A 20,998-nucleotide genomic window follows, 5' to 3' on the forward strand; every position below is an offset into this window, starting at 1 on the left:
TTTAAGTAGGACACTAAAGGCAATTAAGAGATTAAATAGCTAGGTGTTAATTGCCCTCAGGGTGATAACTGTTTGGATGCGAATATCCCAAGCTGACACTTGAGACACGACTAATACCACGTGTCTGCAATAACCAATTTCGACATGGAAAAATGCAATCACAAAACAATTCGAAATCTACGTTTTGTATTACGAAACTTCAAAGATTGAAACAATTTATTTTTTTTAAAAGGTCGTTTATTTGTGCAACTCTCCAAAAATTACTTTCTTTCTCTTCCGGTAATACGAGAGCGAGAATTTTGGTTTAGAGCTAAAATAAGTTTCATACTACTTTAAAAAGTTATCATAATTGGCTTAAGTTTATGTTTAATCCATTTAATGCGTTAAAAGCGTCTTATTCATTCACAATCTTTTGTCAAACAATGTTTATTCTCGGACTCATTTTCGTAAATTTTTCTACGGCCGCCATTGCACATTTTTGTGTAAACTACGGATCGGAACCGGACCAGATATGACAAAAATCCGCATTTTCACGATAATGACAACAGATGGACAGTAGACAGAAAAAATATACCAAGAGAGAAAACTACGCTTTAACAGACTATTTGTTAGATAACTTTGTTAAAAACACATATCATTTTAATGTAAAAATAAGAAACAACTGGAACTAATTCATTAGGTGCCATGAAACAATGAATTTCATAAACATGATAAAAAAAAGTTTTTAAATTGATTTTTTTGCTACTTTTGCTACTTTATCTTTACTTGATATACTATAAAAAAATATTTAATTTTGTGTAGTAGATATTTAGTTTTGTATATATATACAGTTTGATCTATAATGAACCATTCATTCATTTGACTTATTGTTGGGTAACTGAAACCACATATTTTTTTTTATTTGGCACAAGAGGAAAAAAATAATTCTGTAACTATAAATGAATAAAGAAAACATAAACTGAAACAACTGTTTTTGTGGTTATAGTTTAATTGAATTCTCAGTTATGAATTGAACAATATAAACTAAAACATATTAAAGAAATAGAGCATCAACGCGACGCGACAAACGAAATTAAAAAAAATACAGTTATTTTTATTTACGCAAAATGTGATGCTATCCAAAATTTCTGGGGAGAACACAGTATGCATTAATACTTCACAGCTGTATAGCCTTTTTGTGCTGATGCAGCACAAAGTAATCATAAATCAATCAATGTATTTATAGTTATTACTTTTCCAATTATAAAAAAGTCCAACATTCTTAATATTTTTAATTTAAACATAGTTTTAAAAACAGCAACATTTAGCATTATTTTTTTGGAAAGTAAAAACTGGATGTGTCTACATATTTAACATGAAGTGTTCTAACAAACTCAATTATTACTTTAACCTTATAATACTGCCATTCAATATATGCAAAGTCAATCTATACTGTCAGTGTGATTAATTTTATCTTTTTCAAAAGGTTTACATTACTTGTTTCTAAAAGGAGGAAGCTAAAATGCATTACTTAAAAAACTCTGTAAAATGATTGTTTTATTATTGCAGAAAAAGACACAAAATTCAACATAACACAAACATACATCAGAAAGCACATCCAATGATATAGTTTATCTCATATAATAGTTTTAACAGGAGTAGTTATGCTTTTATTGCTTAGTTGTTGATAACTTACAAGACACTGTAAATTCAGAAACTATTTCAAATAATCACATTCTTATATTTGATGCACAATCTTTATAAATCTTTTCCTATAATTGCAATAATTGATCTTCCATTTTTGTATAGTTTTCAAAAATTGCTTAAGTCAACAATTTCTGAACTTAACAGTATTTGTAAAGCCTATAACTTCACTTCTACAGCAATATGGGCACATACAACATAATAAAATTATATGAGTACATAATGTCGTAAATTAAAAACTGATTTAAAGGTGGAAAAACATCAGACAGTGTTTAATAAAAAAAAAATAATAATTTATTATAAAATATAAATATCAATGTTGTCATCTATATATTTTATGTTTGCATGCTTCTTCTGTCTGTGTCCTTAGTTTGGGTATATAGTATGTAGCAAGTGTTTAAAAAGTAGACAGCAATCTCTCAGACAGTTTTCAAAATCAGTCTGATCAATTATTTTAAGAGTAATGCCCCTAGAAATTATTAATGATTTAGAAAATTGGATTTTTAGCATTTTAATCCTGACATTTCTAATAGGTTTGTTAAGAAATTTATATCATAGGTTTATATCACAAATTGTTGGGAGACTTAGAAAATCAGTGCTAATCAATTTATTTTACAGGAGTATTTTGAACATACTTCGCATTGTAAGCACTATCACACCTACTTTTCTTGTCAGATTTTTATGAAGTTAACATTAAAGGCTTATATCAGTAAGATTTTGGAAGAGTTCAGAACATCTACTTTACAGAAGGTACCCCCCTTGGAAATGAAAATATATTGAAAATCACATTGTTACATTGTTAGTGATAATTAGGGCCCCGCCTTTAGGCAGGTAGCCCTATAGTGATCAGTCTGTCCGTCCGTCCGTCCCCCTATAGTGATCAATCTGTCCGTCCGTCCGTCCCCCTATAGTGATAAATCTGTCCATCCGTCCGTCTGTCCGTCCGTCTGTCCGTCCATAACACTTTGTGTCCGCTCCATATCTAGAGAACCATTATGATTTTATACTTTATACTTTACATGTTTATTAACCACCACCAGAGGGCGTGTCATGATGTATGTACAACTTCCTAGGTCAAAGGTCAAGGTAAAAAAACTTTGGTTTCAGTTGACAACCCTGTGTCCTGTGGTGAAGATCGTGTCCGCTCTATATCATGAGACCCGTTATGATTTCAAAGTTTATACTAGACATGTATATGAATCAACACCAGAGGGTGTGTCATAATTTATGAACGTCTGCCTAGGGCAAAGTTCAAGGTCAAAAACTTTGGTTTCAGTTGACAACCCCATGTCCTATGGTAAAGATCGTGTCTATATCTTGAGAACCGTTATCATTTCAAAGTTTATACTTGACATGTATATAATCCAACACCAAAGGGTGTGTCTTAATTTATGTGCAACTTCCTAGGTCAAAGGTCAAGGTCAAAAACTTTGGTTTCAGTTGACAACCCCATGTCCTATGGTAAAGATCGTGTCCGCTCTATATCTTGAGAACCGTTATCATTTCTAAGTTTATACTTGACATGTTTATAAACCAACACCAAAGGGTGTGTCATAATTTATTTACAACTTCTTAGGTCAAAGGTCAAGGTCAAAAACTTTGATTTCAGTTGACAAACCCATGTCCTATGGTAAAGATACAATTTTTTAATGCACATTATTTACAGCGGGGCCCACAGAGATGGCTCCCATCTCAATGATATCTAGTTTTTTCAGATATTTATTAAAAAGTTCAGAGAGAAAGAATATGTTTAACACGGATGTCATTTGAAAGCTGTTCTTTTATCACAATTTAAACATCAAATATCCCGTCTTAAATCAAGTAAACCTTGGGTATATAACTATCCAGTCATCCCTAAATAAACAACTAAATTTTTCCTACTAAGTGGGGGGGGGGGGTCTTACAAAGGCACCCTGCCAACCCCAAACCCCCTCAATTCACCCCAGATCAAGTGTTTGTTTGAGACAAGTTAGCAGCTTTTTGCAACAGACACAGATAGATAACAGTTGTATGGATACTTTAAAAAAAAATGTTTTTAAAGTGTGTATCCGTATCTTTATTAATTTGGAAACAAAATTCTAATGAAGCTCAATGATTATTTACAGTTCTTCTATAAAAGCATGCAAAACAAAACATTGATCAACTTGCTTGCTATGTTTGCTTGGTGATTGCAAACAATAGGTAGGTGGAGTTTCTGTCTAGGTAGGTGGAGTTTCTGTCTGTTTTTATATTTACTGGGATTTGATTGGACAATAAAAATTGACATGAAATGAATTTCATGTTTATTGTCCAATCATATTCCAGTAAATAGTAAACACACTGAAATAGACTACCTACCTGTTGTTTACAAACACCCAAACAAATATAGCAAGCAAGTTTATCAATTGTTTGTTTTGCATGCTTTAAAAGAAGAACTGTAAGAATATTTTTTATGTATTTTTCATTTATGTTATATTTATTTTTGCATGCTCATTATTGTTTAATTTTGTTTGATTTCGCAGACTAAAAATTGTACCACTCAAACTTCCAACCCGTTAGATAGCTCCGTCTGCTCAGATCATAAACATTGTCCAACCTGCATGAGTTACGGTGAATGTGATTGGTCAGATAAATGTTCTCATATAAAGGAGGTGGACAGTTTAGGTTAGTATTGCTTCATAGATGTGCTTGTGGGGTCAATAATGCTTAACTGTGTGAACTTTGTTTAATATAGCCATCTTTATCAAAAATGAATATTTAAACTAAAGAACTGAAATTTGTTTGATAGGTGGCAAAATTAAACAAGGTTGATCAGTTTAACGCACATGTCTAAATGTTTAAACTGCATATGCAATTTAATAAATGAAATATGTGGTTTAAATGTAAAGACATATTTTAAAAGGGATGGGCTTTTGTTAAACTGATTCTATTCTAAAATTAAGAAAATCTGGAATATTGAAAAAAGGCAGACCGTTATTAAAGTTAAATCAAAGTTTAATTTGATAATACTATTTGAAAAAGACTGGATCAGTTCAACAAAACAACCATTGCTAATATTGTTAGCTTTATATGTTATTGGTAAGAAACTCAATAAATGGCATTTTATTTTAAATGATACAGCCTGTAACCACTATATCACAATGTCCAGCCAAGTACAGTAGTCCATGTTATGCCACACAGAATTGTTTTGCCTGTATCCAGTCTGACTCTTGTGAATGGAATCACAGTCAGAAGAAATGTCAGGCTGTCATTTACACTTCTGGTGAGACGGCACAATTATTTCTTATTTACAAATTACAATGTCATAAAGAAATGTCAGGCTGTCATTTACACTTCTGGTGAGACGGGACAATTATTTCTTACTTACAAAACACAATGTCACAAAAAGATGGGAAATTATTTCTTACTTAACAAAATACAATGTCACAAAACATAACATTAATTCTATAGAGGGAATTTTTGTCTTCTACTTTGTTAAGTAAAAATGATTCATCAATTTTCATGGATATTAGATTTTGTGGTTTTACTGTGGTCTGCATACAAGCCTAAAGAACATTCGTACTTCATTGGACATTTTAATTTGTGGATCAAATTGTAGGTCAGTGATATTTGGTATGCAGTTTTATCAGTATTGGCACATCTGATTTGGTTGTGAGATATTTTTTGGGCCTGCACCATCAATCATGATCTATTGAATTAACTTTTGCTTAGTTTTAAAATGAAGAGATGTTTCATGATTGCCAATGAGACAAATATCCACCAGATTAAAAAATAAAGTGGATGGCACTTACAAGTGGTAATATGCAATTAAAGGACACCATACAGCCCTTCAATAATGAGAAAACAACCTGTACTGTATATTCAGCTATAAAATGCTCAGAATTGAAAAATGATAACAGTTGAAAGGTGAAAATGACAATTCTAATTCATAACAAAAATTTTATGAAAAAAAATAACAGACTGAACCAGCGACAACCCTCCCTGATCACAGCACACACATTGAACAAAAATCAGTTGCTATTGACTTTACCAATTTTCGTGGATTTCGTGGGAACAGGAGAATCACAAATTCAAATGTACAACGAATTGTAAGTTTTCCAAAGGAATAGGTGTAGACTTTGCCAAAACCACAAAATTGGATATCCACGAATATGTAAGTTTTCCTCAAACCACGATAATTGGTATCCACGAAAATAAAAAAAGTAGGTCAGATTATGGAGAACTACCAGTGGTCAATGGTTTTAAGTATGCAGATGTATTAGCATGGGCACATCTGATTTCCATGGAGAAAATTTCATCAGACTTGGTCTATTTTTTAAAAACTTTTGCATAGTTAATGTCTGATTAGATCAGTTGAAGATAAAACCCTAATGTGAAGACAATGATATTTGGTATGCAGTTGTATGAGCATTTACATTTCTCATTTCCGTGAAGAATATATGGCCCTACCCCCTCAGACTTGGTTCATTGACTTTTAAACTTTTGCACAGTTTTCAAGGTAAAGTTTAGAATAAGTTTTGCTCTCCATCTTCAGTCAAGATTCATTGACTTTGTATGTTTTGGATAGTTACATATGATTAAGTATTGACATGTTATAAAGCAGAGACATTATTGTCACATATGATTAAGTTTTGCCATGTTATAAAGCAGAGACATTATCGTGAAATGAAATCTGAAAGAATTCGTAAAAGGAGTAGGTCTGGTAAGGGCTGATTTCGGCCTCAACTTTCAAGTCCATCTAACGAAAGATTTTAGACACTTTCTAAACACTTAAGAGTCTATTTCAATTGATTCAATTAGTTTATGTGAAAGATTTTAACTTATTAAGTCATTAAAAATGCTCCAATTCAAGCTTAAATATGAAAAATCTTATCAAATATGCCAAAAATCGTCACTTTTCAGATGGTTTTGGTCAAAAATGAAAGTGGCCGCATCCGTGTTCATCCTCAACCTTTATATATATTATGTATTATCATCAAATACAACTTACATTTCAATATTATGAATGAACACGAATGCGGCCACTTTCATTTAAGACGGAAACCGTCTAAAATTTAACTAAAATGCTACAATTGTAAAGATTTCAGTAATTTAGCATGACTTAATAATGCTAGTACCCGATACATGTGCATTGTATTGTCAAAAACAGCCCATATTTATGTAGCAGAAACATTCTACTTTTCAATAAATATCTAAACGATTACATTTTCACAATTTTCTAAAACTGCTATATTTTGGGGCCAAAAAGGGGTCTTACTGAACCTACTCCTTTGATTGTTTTGAATGAAATGTACAAGATGTTCCTCAATTGAATTTCTAATTCATTTTAAATATATTATTGAAATACACATGCAGGGCATAAAGCTCCAAATAGGCACTTGTTAACAAGAAAAAATAAAGTTAAAATATATATTGAAAGATAAATCACTTTTACTACTTATAAAGTAATCAAGAATATATGATTATGGTTAAGGCTGTGTAAATAATTATCTACTCCTGATTAAAGGTGATAAAAAAATATATTATAAACTAGTGAATAAGTAAATAATACTGGTGTACAAAAGTTTGTCCATGTTTTGTAGATTATAATACTACAAGACAAGTAAAGAAATGTGATCAGCCTTGTATAGCACATAAAAGTTGTGAGAACTGTACCGCCAAAGGATGTATGTGGTGTGGAAATAAGCAGTTGTGTGTACAAACTAATTCATATGTGGCGTCATTTATATACGGTCAATGTATGGAGTGGACAACACAACAGGCTAAATGTCCAGGTTTGTATAACATTATTAATACTGTAAATTAACATGTGTGTGCAATTGTAATGCAACTGTTAAACAATGGACAACAATGCAGGATTAACAAATGCAGTTTCAGGAAATTGCATATAAATAATTCTGTCAGAAATCAAACTGAAAGTTATTATATTTTTTAGATTAATTGTGTCTCAATTTTTGCAATGATAGAAGTGCATGTACACCATATGGAAAAAACAATGTCTGTTTCTGAAACAATCACCTTGTTATTTCACTGTGTATATATTTGTTTCGATTCATTTTTGCAGCCACCAGGTGTTCAGATCTTCACACTTGTGACCAGTGCCAAGCTAATCCTAAGTGTGGATGGTGTAATGATAAAACTAATACTGGTCTAGGGAAATGTATGGAAGGAGGTCTTCAAGGTCCTGTCAATAACCAATCACTGATAGATTTGGGGTCATGTGACAAAAATAGATGGTTCTTTATTGGCTGTCCTGGTAAGTTATTTTAAGTTTATTCTTTTGTCCTTGAGGAAATGACATCTTAAGTAATATTGATAGACGGATGCCCAGTGATGACTTGAGATCTACATGACATGTTAGCACATATAGGGAACGACGAATGCCAAGTGACGCCCCTAACACATTCTATGTGATCCTGGATACTACTGTGCCTCATGATTACCTTCAGACCTCTAACTTAAGTTTGAGGATCCTCTATAACATAGTTTCTTTATGTGTTGCCCTTTAACCCTGGAACAGCTGGTGGCAAATCATACTCATCATAAACATGTACATGTATATACCACACGGGACCAATGCTAGTCTCTCGGCTAGTCTTTAGATGAAGAACCACAATTACTGACCATATAAAAACCAGAACCAGACAAATGGCTAAACCTAACGCAAGTACTTCAACAAATTGATAAGGCTATTGATAACAAAGGCTTGATAAAGTTTCACTTTTATTATAATATAAGTTTGCCCTTTGGGAGTCAGTATCTCAGCTGGGAAAATTTTGCTCCAGGCCCTGTCGACGACACTTGGTATAGTGGGTAGCCAAGCCCCATGGACATGGACACTCCGCCAATCAACTGGAACGCAGAGGGTTCCAAAAAGGGGATGAAGCGATGCTTCATCTCGTAGCAGGGTGCTACGAAAAGGGGTTGAATTGACGGTGGAGAGATGAAAAGTAGTTAATTACTTGGGGATAAGAAGAGAAATTAACCAGTGGTGAATTTCGTAATGGTCATTTATTAATGAAACACCACTGGGTTGCTGAGAACTGTTCCCACATTCAGTGAAATATTGAAGGTGGTAGATTGGGGTGGATGGTGGGTGAAATTGAAAACTTATTCCTATAGAGTAAACGTCCTTTGTATTCAACAGCCAAATCAAAAGTGAGAAGCTGGCAGCCTGCAATTGTAACCTGAGAACCTAATCCCTGATATCAGACAGACCAAATTAGGCATGACCTTTGACCTTACAATGGAATCAACTGCCCCATTTCATGGAAGAAACCATTCCATCTGAATAAACAACACTTATACTCTCTGCATAAGTTTCAACTTTGGTTTCAGTTTAATTAGTGTAAAAAGAGATAATTACAATAGAATACTGCCAAAGTACTTTTATATGTGGGTATTAATTTTCATGGTTTGATCAACAGTTGTTGGTGGTTTCATAAATTCATAGATTTTAGTTTTCATATACATTACATATAATAAATTTTAATAAATACTCATATAACAATAAGTAAAACAGTTTCTGTGATGTTTTTTAAAGATGTCAATGTTTAACTTTACAGATTGTCAGTGTAATGGTCACAGTGTCTGTTCAAATTCAACGGGGAAAACAGAAGTTTGTGTAGAATGTAAAAACATGACTGAAGGTAAGACTTTGCAAGGAAAATTATGTGGATATAGTCATTTGATCTCAATTAATTTTGATTTTGGTATTGTTTGCTTTTGTTTGTAAAATACACTATATAGTCTTTCTGTAATTTAATTGAGGACAGAAATGTTGCAAAGAAGAGACTTTTTTTTTTATCGAACATCACTATGTTTATTTTACATATTATTATATTAATGTATTAGTTTGTATAGTTTTAAATAAGGAAAATGTAGAAACCATAACATAAGAGAAGTATCATTCTAGTGGCTGACTGTATATGATTTTGTTTGTAGGTGACAATTGTGAACACTGTAAAGAAGGCTTTTACGGCAATCCTGTCAATGGAGGCATTTGTAAACGTATGTATTTTATGTTTTGTGGTTATGATTTAAAGATATGACAGAATATATGGACTCTGAGTGTATCACCAGTAATGGGTGATTTGAGAGTTTTTATCTAGCGACATAAGCATTAAGTTTTACTCTTGTCCTTGTAAATGTATGTCAAGAAATTGGTTTCAATTCTCTAACTTTAGTTAACCTCGACAAAATGTGTATAACCAGCAAACACAGATCAGTTTAGAGTTTGGGTGGTGACAATTTCACCATTTATGAGTTATGTTTCTTTTTAATTGAATGTATATTGGTGAAGCTACCTTCACTTTTATCAAATTCTGTCCCTTCCTAAATAGAAAAATTGCTGACCTTGACATATTTTAACAAGCCATCCCATGAACACATTCGCCAAGTCAATTAAAAAAGGAATGCTTGTGACACATGTCTTCCATTAAAGATTTACTTCTAGATTATTGTTTTCATGTTCAACATAATAATTAGCCTGATATACTTGTAGGATGTGATTGTAATGAGCAGGCAGATTCGTGTGACAGAAGAACAGGAGTATGTAATTGTAGAACACGAGGTGTCATAGGTGACAAATGTGACAAGTAAGTATGTTACTAGAACTTGAGGTGGTATGAAACACATGTGAAAAATATTCAACTGTCAAATTTGTGATGAAATTGCAGACGAGTACTGTGAAAGTACTTTTATTCGTGGGGAACCAATTTTCATGATTTTCGTGGATGACTTATCCATGAATTTAAGTGTCCAACGAAATATAATAAGTGTTGTTCAAATGAAGACATGTAAAAATCCCCATGTTTGACTACTGATAATATCTAGGGAATACATTGAATGTCAGCAAATCTACCAAATGCACTATGAATTATAACTACAGGCAGGATTATACCCATTTAATCTTTTAAACACTAAATTGTATAACTTTTGACCTTTTAATTCTCACACAAAATATTGTTGATCTATGATAGTTGGATTTCTGTTGATAATATGCTATGATGAAGTGTTTATTCAATATTCTCATAATTCTAGTACAGAAAATAATAATTTCATGTTGGGCTTGTTTATTATAAGAAAATAAAATTTACAATTCAAAGTCCATTTATAGCATTTGTTTATGTAACTATTTACCTCAATATTGACATGTTTATGACCTAATTAGCACCTTTGATGGTCTTTAATCTGCTGATCACTTGATCTCAGGTTAATTAGTGACATTGCTACGATTAACACAAGTGCAACAATTTGAATGTTTACTGTGCCATTTCCTTCAATCGAGATGATTTGTAATCTTCGTTTCCAATGGCTACAATTCCCTTTTTTTCTAGAAAACTAAAATCCACAAATTTAAAATCCCAAGAACATGTAACTTTTGCTCAAACCACGAAAATTGATACCCACAAATTTAAGTACTTTCAAAGTATGTCAAATTAGTGAATTATGATTTAAGTTGTAAGACCTTCTTACCTGCAGTACCTTTTGTTTTTTTTTCATATAAAAAATAAGAAGGTATGATTTCGAATGAGACAACTGACCACCAGCGAGCAAATGAGGTAGAAGTAGGCACCTATAGTCACTGAACAGCCTTCAGTGTAAGCATAAACCATTCATCTAATTAATGAATGACAGATTTCTATTTGTGTAGCTTCATTTTCATTTATACATTTGCACACAGAACTTTATCACAGAGTTTACATTAAACACTGTGAAAAGGCTGATTTGAATCTTAATTGACTCAAAACATAGAATGCATTATAATCAAACTTTCAACGACTTTAGCTTTGACTTATGGAATTTATTTTTGTTTTGTAGGTGTGACGAATCTCATAAATATTTTGGAGATCCCAAGAAAGGAGGCACTTGTTTCTGTAAGTCTTTCCTTATGTTTGACCAGTTGAAAATTTGAAAGATGTATCAATACAGCATAAATTTTTTTTTGTTCAATTACATTTATCACTGAATCAGTAAAGCATGGAAAATTAATAGTACAATTACATTTATCAATGAATCAATGCAGCCCAGAAAAGTTATTGCACTGTTACATTTATCAATGAATATATCTTTGGAGATATGTTTGGGTAAATTATGACACTGAAAAATATATATGTAAAGCCACATAATTTATTTATTTCTTATTTGTATTTTCTTATAGATCACCTGGTTACAGACTATCAGTTTACCTTTAATTTATCCAAGAAAGATGACAGATTTTATACACAGATCAATTTTATGAACATACCACAAGCCGTAAGTATTGATATTTATATAATTGTTTGAAATCTATAAATGAAGTCATAATGTAATCTTGAAAATTTGGCCAAAACAAATAATTATTTTAATATTTTGATCTAAGCTTAAGTCAGTAGAATCTTTAGTAAGAAGCAATTCAGAAACCCAAATAAATCTGAAATATACTTTACTTTTAATCTTTGACCTGAGATCGATGTATGAAATACTCTGGATTTGTTTGTCGTCATTGGTAACAAATTTTATGGCTGAAGAAAAGTTTGATGTATTGTGTGTACTTAATTTTGCAAAATATCATAATATGCTTAATCAAAGTACAGTAAAACCTGTATAAACCGGCCGGCTACAGGACTATGAAAAAGGGCCGGTTTATTCAGTTTTCCGTTTTGACCGGAAGTTAATTCCTTGTGACGTCCGACATTTTGAATGTAAAAGTTCTCTCTGATTGTAAATTATATCTGATAAATTAAAATACTTTCACTTCGTTTTTCATTGTTTGCATTTGCATCATAATGGTGGCGTTGTTTGGATTGTAAGACGAGAGTTTCGATTTACTCCCATCATCAATAATTTGAAATGTTGGAATGGCGGATTAAAAAGCCAGAATATTATCAAACGTAATTTCATCACTTTTGAAACGTTGTCGTATAGTGTACAATATCCATTGATTGTTGTCATCCAGGTGTTTTTCATTATCAAGGTCATTTGTTATGGGGTTCAGAACAGGGAACCCAGGATTTCAAAATCAAGATGTGAATTTCTTACTCCGCGATTTTAATTTGTTTATCCAAGTTAAAACGTAAGTTCAATCCGAGATATATTCGGTGTGTCTTTTCGTTTAATTGACACGTTTATAATGTTTTAATAAATAATACAGCTCACTACTGTACGATTGTAGGTTCACAGTTTGACACCTGACTAATTGATTATCACGAAAAGCCATACTGTATAAACAAATATGTTTTGATTGCATATCGATCATTGAAATTAATTAGGCAAACCGGTTTTGACAGGTAATAATTAATGTAATTAAGAGTATTGGGACTTCATAATTAGACTGGAATTCGGAATACACAGGGTCCGGTTTACAAAGGGTATTTTAACAAAGAACTTGAATGGAAAAATATGGGACTTTCATTTTCAGCCGGAATGGACAGGAAACTGGTTTATTCAGGGTCCGGTTTAATCAGGTTTGACTGTATCTAAAAAAAATAATTTTGTTAGTAAATTTGTAATTCTTGAATGTGTATTACTAAATCCACAGGATCAAATTCCTGTTAGAATATACTGACTAATGAAAGCTATTTTATTTTATTACAGTCTGACAGAGATGTAGATTTTAAAGTGAACTGTTCTGGAGAATCATACCTAAATATCTCAGTCAGAACAAGTAAGTTGGACTTACTGATCTTAATATGTTTGAAAATAAAAATTCATTTGATATCTTCTATTGTTTTGTTGGTAAGAAATTTTGACGTTTTGTTTTAAAGATCAGTTGCAAAATACTTAATGAAAAAAGGAATCAAAATATTTATTGAAACTCTTGTATTATTTTTTAATTTTTTTAATGATCAAAATGTACCAGCATTATGAGTTACACATTTACTTCTACAACGATACATATTTATTGAATCGTGTTAATGTCAGTTGATGCAGTTATACAGTTTTATATTAAACTACAATTTGTTTAATTTTTTTTTAGGAAATAATAGAGTAGAGAAGATATATGAAGCTTATCCTTGTACATATTTCCGTACAAAATTTGAACATGGTGACTTTTCTTTTGGAGAAAAAGAAAATACAACATTCCTTGTTTATGTATATGGATTTCATACTCCTTTTTGGCTTCAGGTAGGTCTCAAATAGAAATTTGATTCTAATATGGAGTGTCCTTAGCTTCAGATTCATGTATTTTCTTAAATGCATGCATAATTCTAATATGAAGTGCCCTTGTTTGTATTATATGCCAACAAAGGCACTTCATAGGAAAATTATATTTATATGAAATAAGCAAAATTCTTTTCAAAATAGCATATTTATTATTGACACATTTATAGGGTATGTAGCTGTACTGTGCGTAGTTATTATTGACACATTTATAGGGTATGTAGCTGTACTGTGTGTAAGTCATTCTGTCCTTTCCATTTGTGTGTTCAGTACTACTCCTGAACATGTAAAAATGACAACTTATCAAAACGATCAGCCATTTGATATATCAAGGTTTAAATTAACACTCACCAATGAAAACAAATTGGTAGCAAATAAAAAAAGACCTGGGCCGCGTTCAATATTGTAGCTGCTATGTAGTGCTACGTAGATTTTGACTATTGAACGTGTAGCTATAGACTAGCTGCTACGATATTGAACTCAACCCTGCTATATTAAAAACTTTGAAGCCCTCTAATGAAATTGCATTTAAAATAATGAAATTGAAAGATGCCTACAATAATAACTCGCTCTACATGTTCATATTTTCAGATTTCCTTCTCACAGTTTCCAAAGATTGATTTAGTTCATTTCTTTGTAACATTCTTTAGGTGAGTTTATTATTAGTTGTTGATAATTATACATATTGGGAAGAGTTTTAAAAGTAAACATACTCAGAGTTTTAAAAGAGGGTGAGTTGCAAATAGGATGAACAACTCAATTGTTACACAAGAAAAAATAGAATAAAATATGATGACAGTATCTTTTCATGTAGGAATTCCTTTGCTTTTGCAGATACGCTCAATATAAAAGTAAAGAAAAACAGCATATATGCTTGATACATATAATGGGCGTTACTGAATTAGCCTTTATCTGGAATGCTTTAAACAAAAAATTGAAAGGCCAGGATATATTAAAACTTTAGGAGCTGTGTAACAAAATTGATCTTGAAGAATAATCAACCATTTATAGTCATCTTTTCCTGAAGCAGTTAGAACCTTTATTTCTTTATACTTTCACATTTTATCAACAATTAAAACCAAATTAAAAGATTATTAGGTGTATAGATTTTTAAGTGTTGATATCTTTGTTTTTCAGCTGTTTCTTGTCATTACTCATCATAGCAGCAGTATTATATAAAATCAAACATAAATATGATTTATACAGACGGAGACAGGTAAGTTGTTTAAATTATGAGAAAAGATATGAATAAATTGTGACTTTGCATCATGGTTTACATGTGAAAGATTCTAAGTGCTGAATACTAGGAGGGACAGAGCACTAAAACATCATCTATTACAAGTCATATTTCTTTATTATTTTCCTTAGTTGATTTGTATACAATATTGAAATACTTTCACAGGCAACTTCAATGATGTAGGCTAACTTTTCATCATGGTCTCATTTATTTTTCTGATCACTATTCAACAGCCATGCCTCTCAAAATAGTATGGTTAAGTATACTAGTGTCCTTCATTGTGACCTTAGAGCATTTTTTTTATCCAGGAACTTTTCATAATAGAATAATATATAACTATCTATAATAAAATGGTGGTCAAATTTGATATTTCCTTCAAATGGGATCATCTGTTGGCTTTGTCTAATTTTTACATTTTAAAAAATAATTGTAGTTATTTATATTATAAATATATTTAGATATAATTGAAAAATATCTAAAATAACTCTAAGAAAAATTAACTCTAAGAAAAAGGTAATAAGATAAAATGTCTTTATAAATTTTAAAAGATAAAAAAAAATGTTTTTATAGAGAATGATGGTTGAGATGGAAGAAATGGCAAGTCGTCCTTTTGCCTCTGTTACCGTGGAGATAGATAGAAAATTAGATCTGGCAGAGAAGAAAGAAACAAATTCTGTTGATTTACGAAAGCGGAAAAAGGTAAATAAAAGTGTATTTACTTTGATGTATATTGGGCCAGGATTTTTTAATTTGTTGGTTTACAGATCCGCCGACCCGATTTTGCTGATTTCCAGAATAAAAATAAAATTGACTTTTTATGCTTTTTAGCTCACCTGGCCCGAAGGGCCAAGTGAGCTTTTCTCATCACTTGGCGTCCGGCGTCCGTCGTCGTCGTCCGTCGTCGTCGTCCGTCGTCGTCGTCCTGCGTCCGGCGTTAACTTTTACAAAAATCTTCTCCTCTGAAACTACTAGGCCAAATTAAACCAAACTTGGCCACAATCATCATTGGGGTATCTAGTTTAAAAATTGTGTCCGGTGACCCCGCCAACTATCCAAGATGGCCGCCATGGCTATAAATAGAACATAGTGGTAAAATGCAGTTTTTGGCTTATAACTCAAAAACCAAAGCATTTAGGGAAAATCTGACATGGGGTAATATTGTTAATCAGGTTAAGATCTATCTGCCCTGAAATTTTCAGATGAATCTGACATTCTGTTGTTAGGTTGCTGCCCCTGAATTGGTAATTTTAAGGAAATTTTGTTGTTTTTGGTTATTATCTTGAATATTATTTTAGATAGAGATAAACTGTAAAAAGCAATAATGTTCAGCAAAGTAAGATCTACAAATAAGTCAACATGACCAAAATGATCAGTTGACCACTTTAGGAGTTATTGCCCTTTATAGTCAATTTTTAACCATTTTTCGTAAATCTTAGTAATCTTTTAGAAAAATCTTCTCCTCTGAAACTGCTGGGCCAAATTATTTGAAACTTGGTCACAATCATCATTGGGGTATCTAGTTTAAAAATTGTGTCCGGTGACCCCGCCAACTAACCAAGATGACCGCCATGGCTATAAATAGAACATAGGGGTAAAATGCAGTTTTTGGCTTATAACTCAAAAACCAAAGCATTTAGAGCAAATCTGACGTGGGTTAAATTGTTAATCAGGTGAAGATCTATCTGCCCTGAAATTTTCAGATGAATTGGACAACCTGTTTTTGGGTTGCGGCCCCTGAATTGGTAATTTTAAGGAAATTTTGCTGTTTTTGGTTATTATATTGAATATTATTATAGATATAGGTAAACTGTAAACAGCAATAATGTTCAGCAAGGTCAGATTTACAAATAAGTCAACATGACCAAAATGGTCAGTTGACCTCTTTAGGAGTTATTGCCCTTTAAAGTTAATTTTTAACCATTTTTCGTAAATTTTATATATCTTTTACTAAAATCTTCTTCTCTGAAACTGCTGTGCCAAATTGATCCAAACTTGGCCACAATCATCTTTGGGGTTTCTTGTTTAAAAAATGTGTCTGGTGACCTGGCCATCAAACCAAGATGGCCGCCACGGCTAAAAATAGAACATAGGGGTAAAATGCAGTTTTTGGCTTATAACTCAAAAACCAAATAATTTAGAGAAAATCTGACATGAAGTAAAATTGTTAATCAGGTCAAGATCTATCTGCCCTGAAATTTTCAGATGAATTGGACAACCTGTTTTTGGGTTGCGGCCCCTGAATTGGTAATTTTAAGGAAATTTTGCTGTTTTTGGTTATTATATTGAATATTATTATAGATATAGGTAAACTGTAAACAGCAATAATGTTCAGCAAAGTAAGATCTACAAATAAGTCAACATGACCAAAATGATCAGTTGACCACTTTAGGAGTTATTGCCCTTTATAGTCAATTTTTAACCATTTTTCGTAAATCTTAGTAATCTTTTAGAAAAATCTTCTCCTCTGAAACTGCTGGGCCAAATTATTTGAAACTTGGTCACAATCATCATTGGGGTATCTAGTTTAAAAATTGTGTCCGGTGACCCCGCCAACTAACCAAGATGACCGCCATGGCTATAAATAGAACATAGGGGTAAAATGCAGTTTTTGGCTTATAACTCAAAAACCAAAGCATTTAGAGCAAATCTGACGTGGGTTAAATTGTTAATCAGGTGAAGATCTATCTGCCCTGAAATTTTCAGATGAATTGGACAACCTGTTTTTGGGTTGCGGCCCCTGAATTGGTAATTTTAAGGAAATTTTGCTGTTTTTGGTTATTATATTGAATATTATTATAGATATAGGTAAACTGTAAACAGCAATAATGTTCAGCAAGGTCAGATTTACAAATAAGTCAACATGACCAAAATGGTCAGTTGACCTCTTTAGGAGTTATTGCCCTTTAAAGTTAATTTTTAACCATTTTTCGTAAATTTTATATATCTTTTACTAAAATCTTCTTCTCTGAAACTGCTGTGCCAAATTGATCCAAACTTGGCCACAATCATCTTTGGGGTTTCTTGTTTAAAAAATGTGTCTGGTGACCTGGCCATCAAACCAAGATGGCCGCCACGGCTAAAAATAGAACATAGGGGTAAAATGCAGTTTTTGGCTTATAACTCAAAAACCAAATAATTTAGAGAAAATCTGACATGAAGTAAAATTGTTAATCAGGTCAAGATCTATCTGCCCTGAAATTTTCAGATGAATTGGACAACCTGTTTTTGGGTTGCGGCCCCTGAATTGGTAATTTTAAGGAAATTTTGCTGTTTTTGGTTATTATATTGAATATTATTATAGATATAGGTAAACTGTAAACAGCAATAATGTTCAGCAAAGTAAGATCTACAAATAAGTCAACATGACCAAAATGATCAGTTGACCACTTTAGGAGTTATTGCCCTTTATAGTCAATTTTTAACCATTTTTCGTAAATCTTAGTAATCTTTTAGAAAAATCTTCTCCTCTGAAACTGCTGGGCCAAATTATTTGAAACTTGGTCACAATCATCATTGGGGTATCTAGTTTAAAAATTGTGTCCGGTGACCCCGCCAACTAACCAAGATGACCGCCATGGCTATAAATAGAACATAGGGGTAAAATGCAGTTTTTGGCTTATAACTCAAAAACCAAAGCATTTAGAGCAAATCTGACGTGGGTTAAATTGTTAATCAGGTGAAGATCTATCTGCCCTGAAATTTTCAGATGAATTGGACAACCTGTTTTTGGGTTGCGGCCCCTGAATTGGTAATTTTAAGGAAATTTTGCTGTTTTTGGTTATTATATTGAATATTATTATAGATATAGGTAAACTGTAAACAGCAATAATGTTCAGCAAGGTCAGATTTACAAATAAGTCAACATGACCAAAATGGTCAGTTGACCTCTTTAGGAGTTATTGCCCTTTAAAGTTAATTTTTAACCATTTTTCGTAAATTTTATATATCTTTTACTAAAATCTTCTTCTCTGAAACTGCTGTGCCAAATTGATCCAAACTTGGCCACAATCATCTTTGGGGTTTCTTGTTTAAAAAATGTGTCTGGTGACCTGGCCATCAAACCAAGATGGCCGCCACGGCTAAAAATAGAACATAGGGGTAAAATGCAGTTTTTGGCTTATAACTCAAAAACCAAATAATTTAGAGAAAATCTGACATGAAGTAAAATTGTTAATCAGGTCAAGATCTATCTGCCCTGAAATTTTCAGATGAATTGGACAACCTGTTTTTGGGTTGCGGCCCCTGAATTGGTAATTTTAAGGAAATTTTGCTGTTTTTGGTTATTATATTGAATATTATTATAGATATAGGTAAACTGTAAACAGCAATAATGTTCAGCAAAGTAAGATCTACAAATAAGTCAACATGAACAAAATGGTCAATTGACCCCTGTAGGAGTAATTGACCTTTGTAGTCAATTTCAATCTGCTTCCTTTGTTTAATATTCACATAGACCAAGGTGAGCGACACAGGCTCTTTAGAGCCTCTAGTTTATTCCCGCCAACCCTTACAAATGCATTATCCCTGAAAAATAATTAAAATATCCTTTTTTTATGAAAGGAAATGCATTAATCACTAACAGAATTGATAACACTTTCTGTTGTGAAAAAATGAAACTTCCAATTTACGCTTCTAAAAATAGACAAATCAATTATTAATGACCTTGAAATATCGTTTGCGCAAATAATTTTGCGGAACAAAACCTGTGTTTAAAACCAATTACACAATAAGTTTGTTTCCCTTATTTGTCACCAGTCTGTAAGATGCATCTTCTAATAGAAATAGACTTGTCCAAATGTGGACAGGTGGAAGTAAGACATCAAGTTTAAGTACTGAATATTAACAAATCATTTCAAATTTTCTTGTTTCATAGATTATAAAAAAATATTGTCCATTTGGATAAAACACGGGAATGCATGACAACAGATTAACCCGATATTCTCGTTTTTCCAGTGGACGAGTCTATTAATTTCGTACACTTTTTTACATTTTTTTCTTTATCAGTTTTCGTGCTTGAAGATCATTATTCACCAAGTTTTCTGAAATTGATTAAGAGCTACATGGATCTGTTTTCTCTAATGTGAAATGACGATTTAATTTCGTCTTTGTCCGTGCACCCCCCTTTTTTATGGGAAATTATTAGACAATGTAATGCGATGTTTATTACAGCTTAGCAATAATATTTTATCGAACTAAAATTTAAGGAATGATGACAAAATAGCATAACAAACATATTATTAGAAAGGTGAAATATATATATTTATTTTGCATATCATGCAGTTTTCTGTATTGAAAGATATTATTTTTTATTTTTTTTCACCGACCGACCTACCCGACTTTTTCGTGGAGAAAATCCGTAAACCAACAAATTAAAAAAACGTGGCCTTGGACATGTTTATAATTTGTATGCCTCAACTATTGTTACTGAGAGGGGAGCATTATGTTTTCAGCATTCAATGACTTTTTAAAGAAATTTTTCAATGTTCCATGACCTCTTAAAAAAATTAAATAGTAATAAGTCAATAATTTTTGGATCAGGAAAACATTGAGAATAATTGTAAGGTGTACATGTCTGTCTAACAGGGTCCCCCTGAAATTGACTTTTTTTCATGGATCATTAATTATGTTAATTTTCTCTTATACCTATATTAGTTGAAATCATCCCTTCGTAAATTTTACGGACGCCATCACGAGTTGGTTGACCGTTATGGAATAACCGTTTCACAAATGATATCAGATATGTTCCTTACATCGTAACTACAATCCCCTTCCCTTTCATGAATGTGACCTACCGAATTAGACTATTTACCGGATTTGTAATCACATAAGCAACACGACGGGTGCCACATGTGGAGCAGGATCTGCTTACCCTTCCGGAGCACCTGAGATCACCCCTAGTTTTTGGTGGGGTTTGTGTTGTTTATTCTTTAGTTTTCTATGTTGTGTCGTGTGTGC

General features: G+C 32.2%; 1 protein-coding gene across 1 annotated transcript in view; it reads left to right on the forward strand.

Annotated features, from left to right (window-relative positions):
* Window positions 1–20,998, forward strand: part of LOC143071101 (attractin-like protein 1) — a 57,647-nt gene that overhangs the window by 29,324 nt on the left and 7,325 nt on the right. Inside the window, exons 14-26 of the mRNA XM_076245194.1 lie at window positions 4,783–4,924; window positions 7,245–7,436; window positions 7,727–7,918; window positions 9,228–9,311; window positions 9,607–9,672; window positions 10,166–10,259; window positions 11,485–11,540; window positions 11,825–11,919; window positions 13,240–13,309; window positions 13,622–13,770; window positions 14,398–14,456; window positions 14,944–15,022; window positions 15,614–15,742. Of these exons, the coding sequence (XP_076101309.1) occupies window positions 4,783–4,924; window positions 7,245–7,436; window positions 7,727–7,918; window positions 9,228–9,311; window positions 9,607–9,672; window positions 10,166–10,259; window positions 11,485–11,540; window positions 11,825–11,919; window positions 13,240–13,309; window positions 13,622–13,770; window positions 14,398–14,456; window positions 14,944–15,022; window positions 15,614–15,742 (1,407 nt within the window). The remainder of the gene's footprint in view (window positions 1–4,782; window positions 4,925–7,244; window positions 7,437–7,726; window positions 7,919–9,227; window positions 9,312–9,606; window positions 9,673–10,165; window positions 10,260–11,484; window positions 11,541–11,824; window positions 11,920–13,239; window positions 13,310–13,621; window positions 13,771–14,397; window positions 14,457–14,943; window positions 15,023–15,613; window positions 15,743–20,998) is intronic.

Source organism: Mytilus galloprovincialis, chromosome 4, assembly GCF_965363235.1.
Source record: "Mytilus galloprovincialis chromosome 4, xbMytGall1.hap1.1, whole genome shotgun sequence".
NCBI classification, from domain to species: Eukaryota; Metazoa; Mollusca; class Bivalvia; order Mytilida; family Mytilidae; genus Mytilus; species Mytilus galloprovincialis.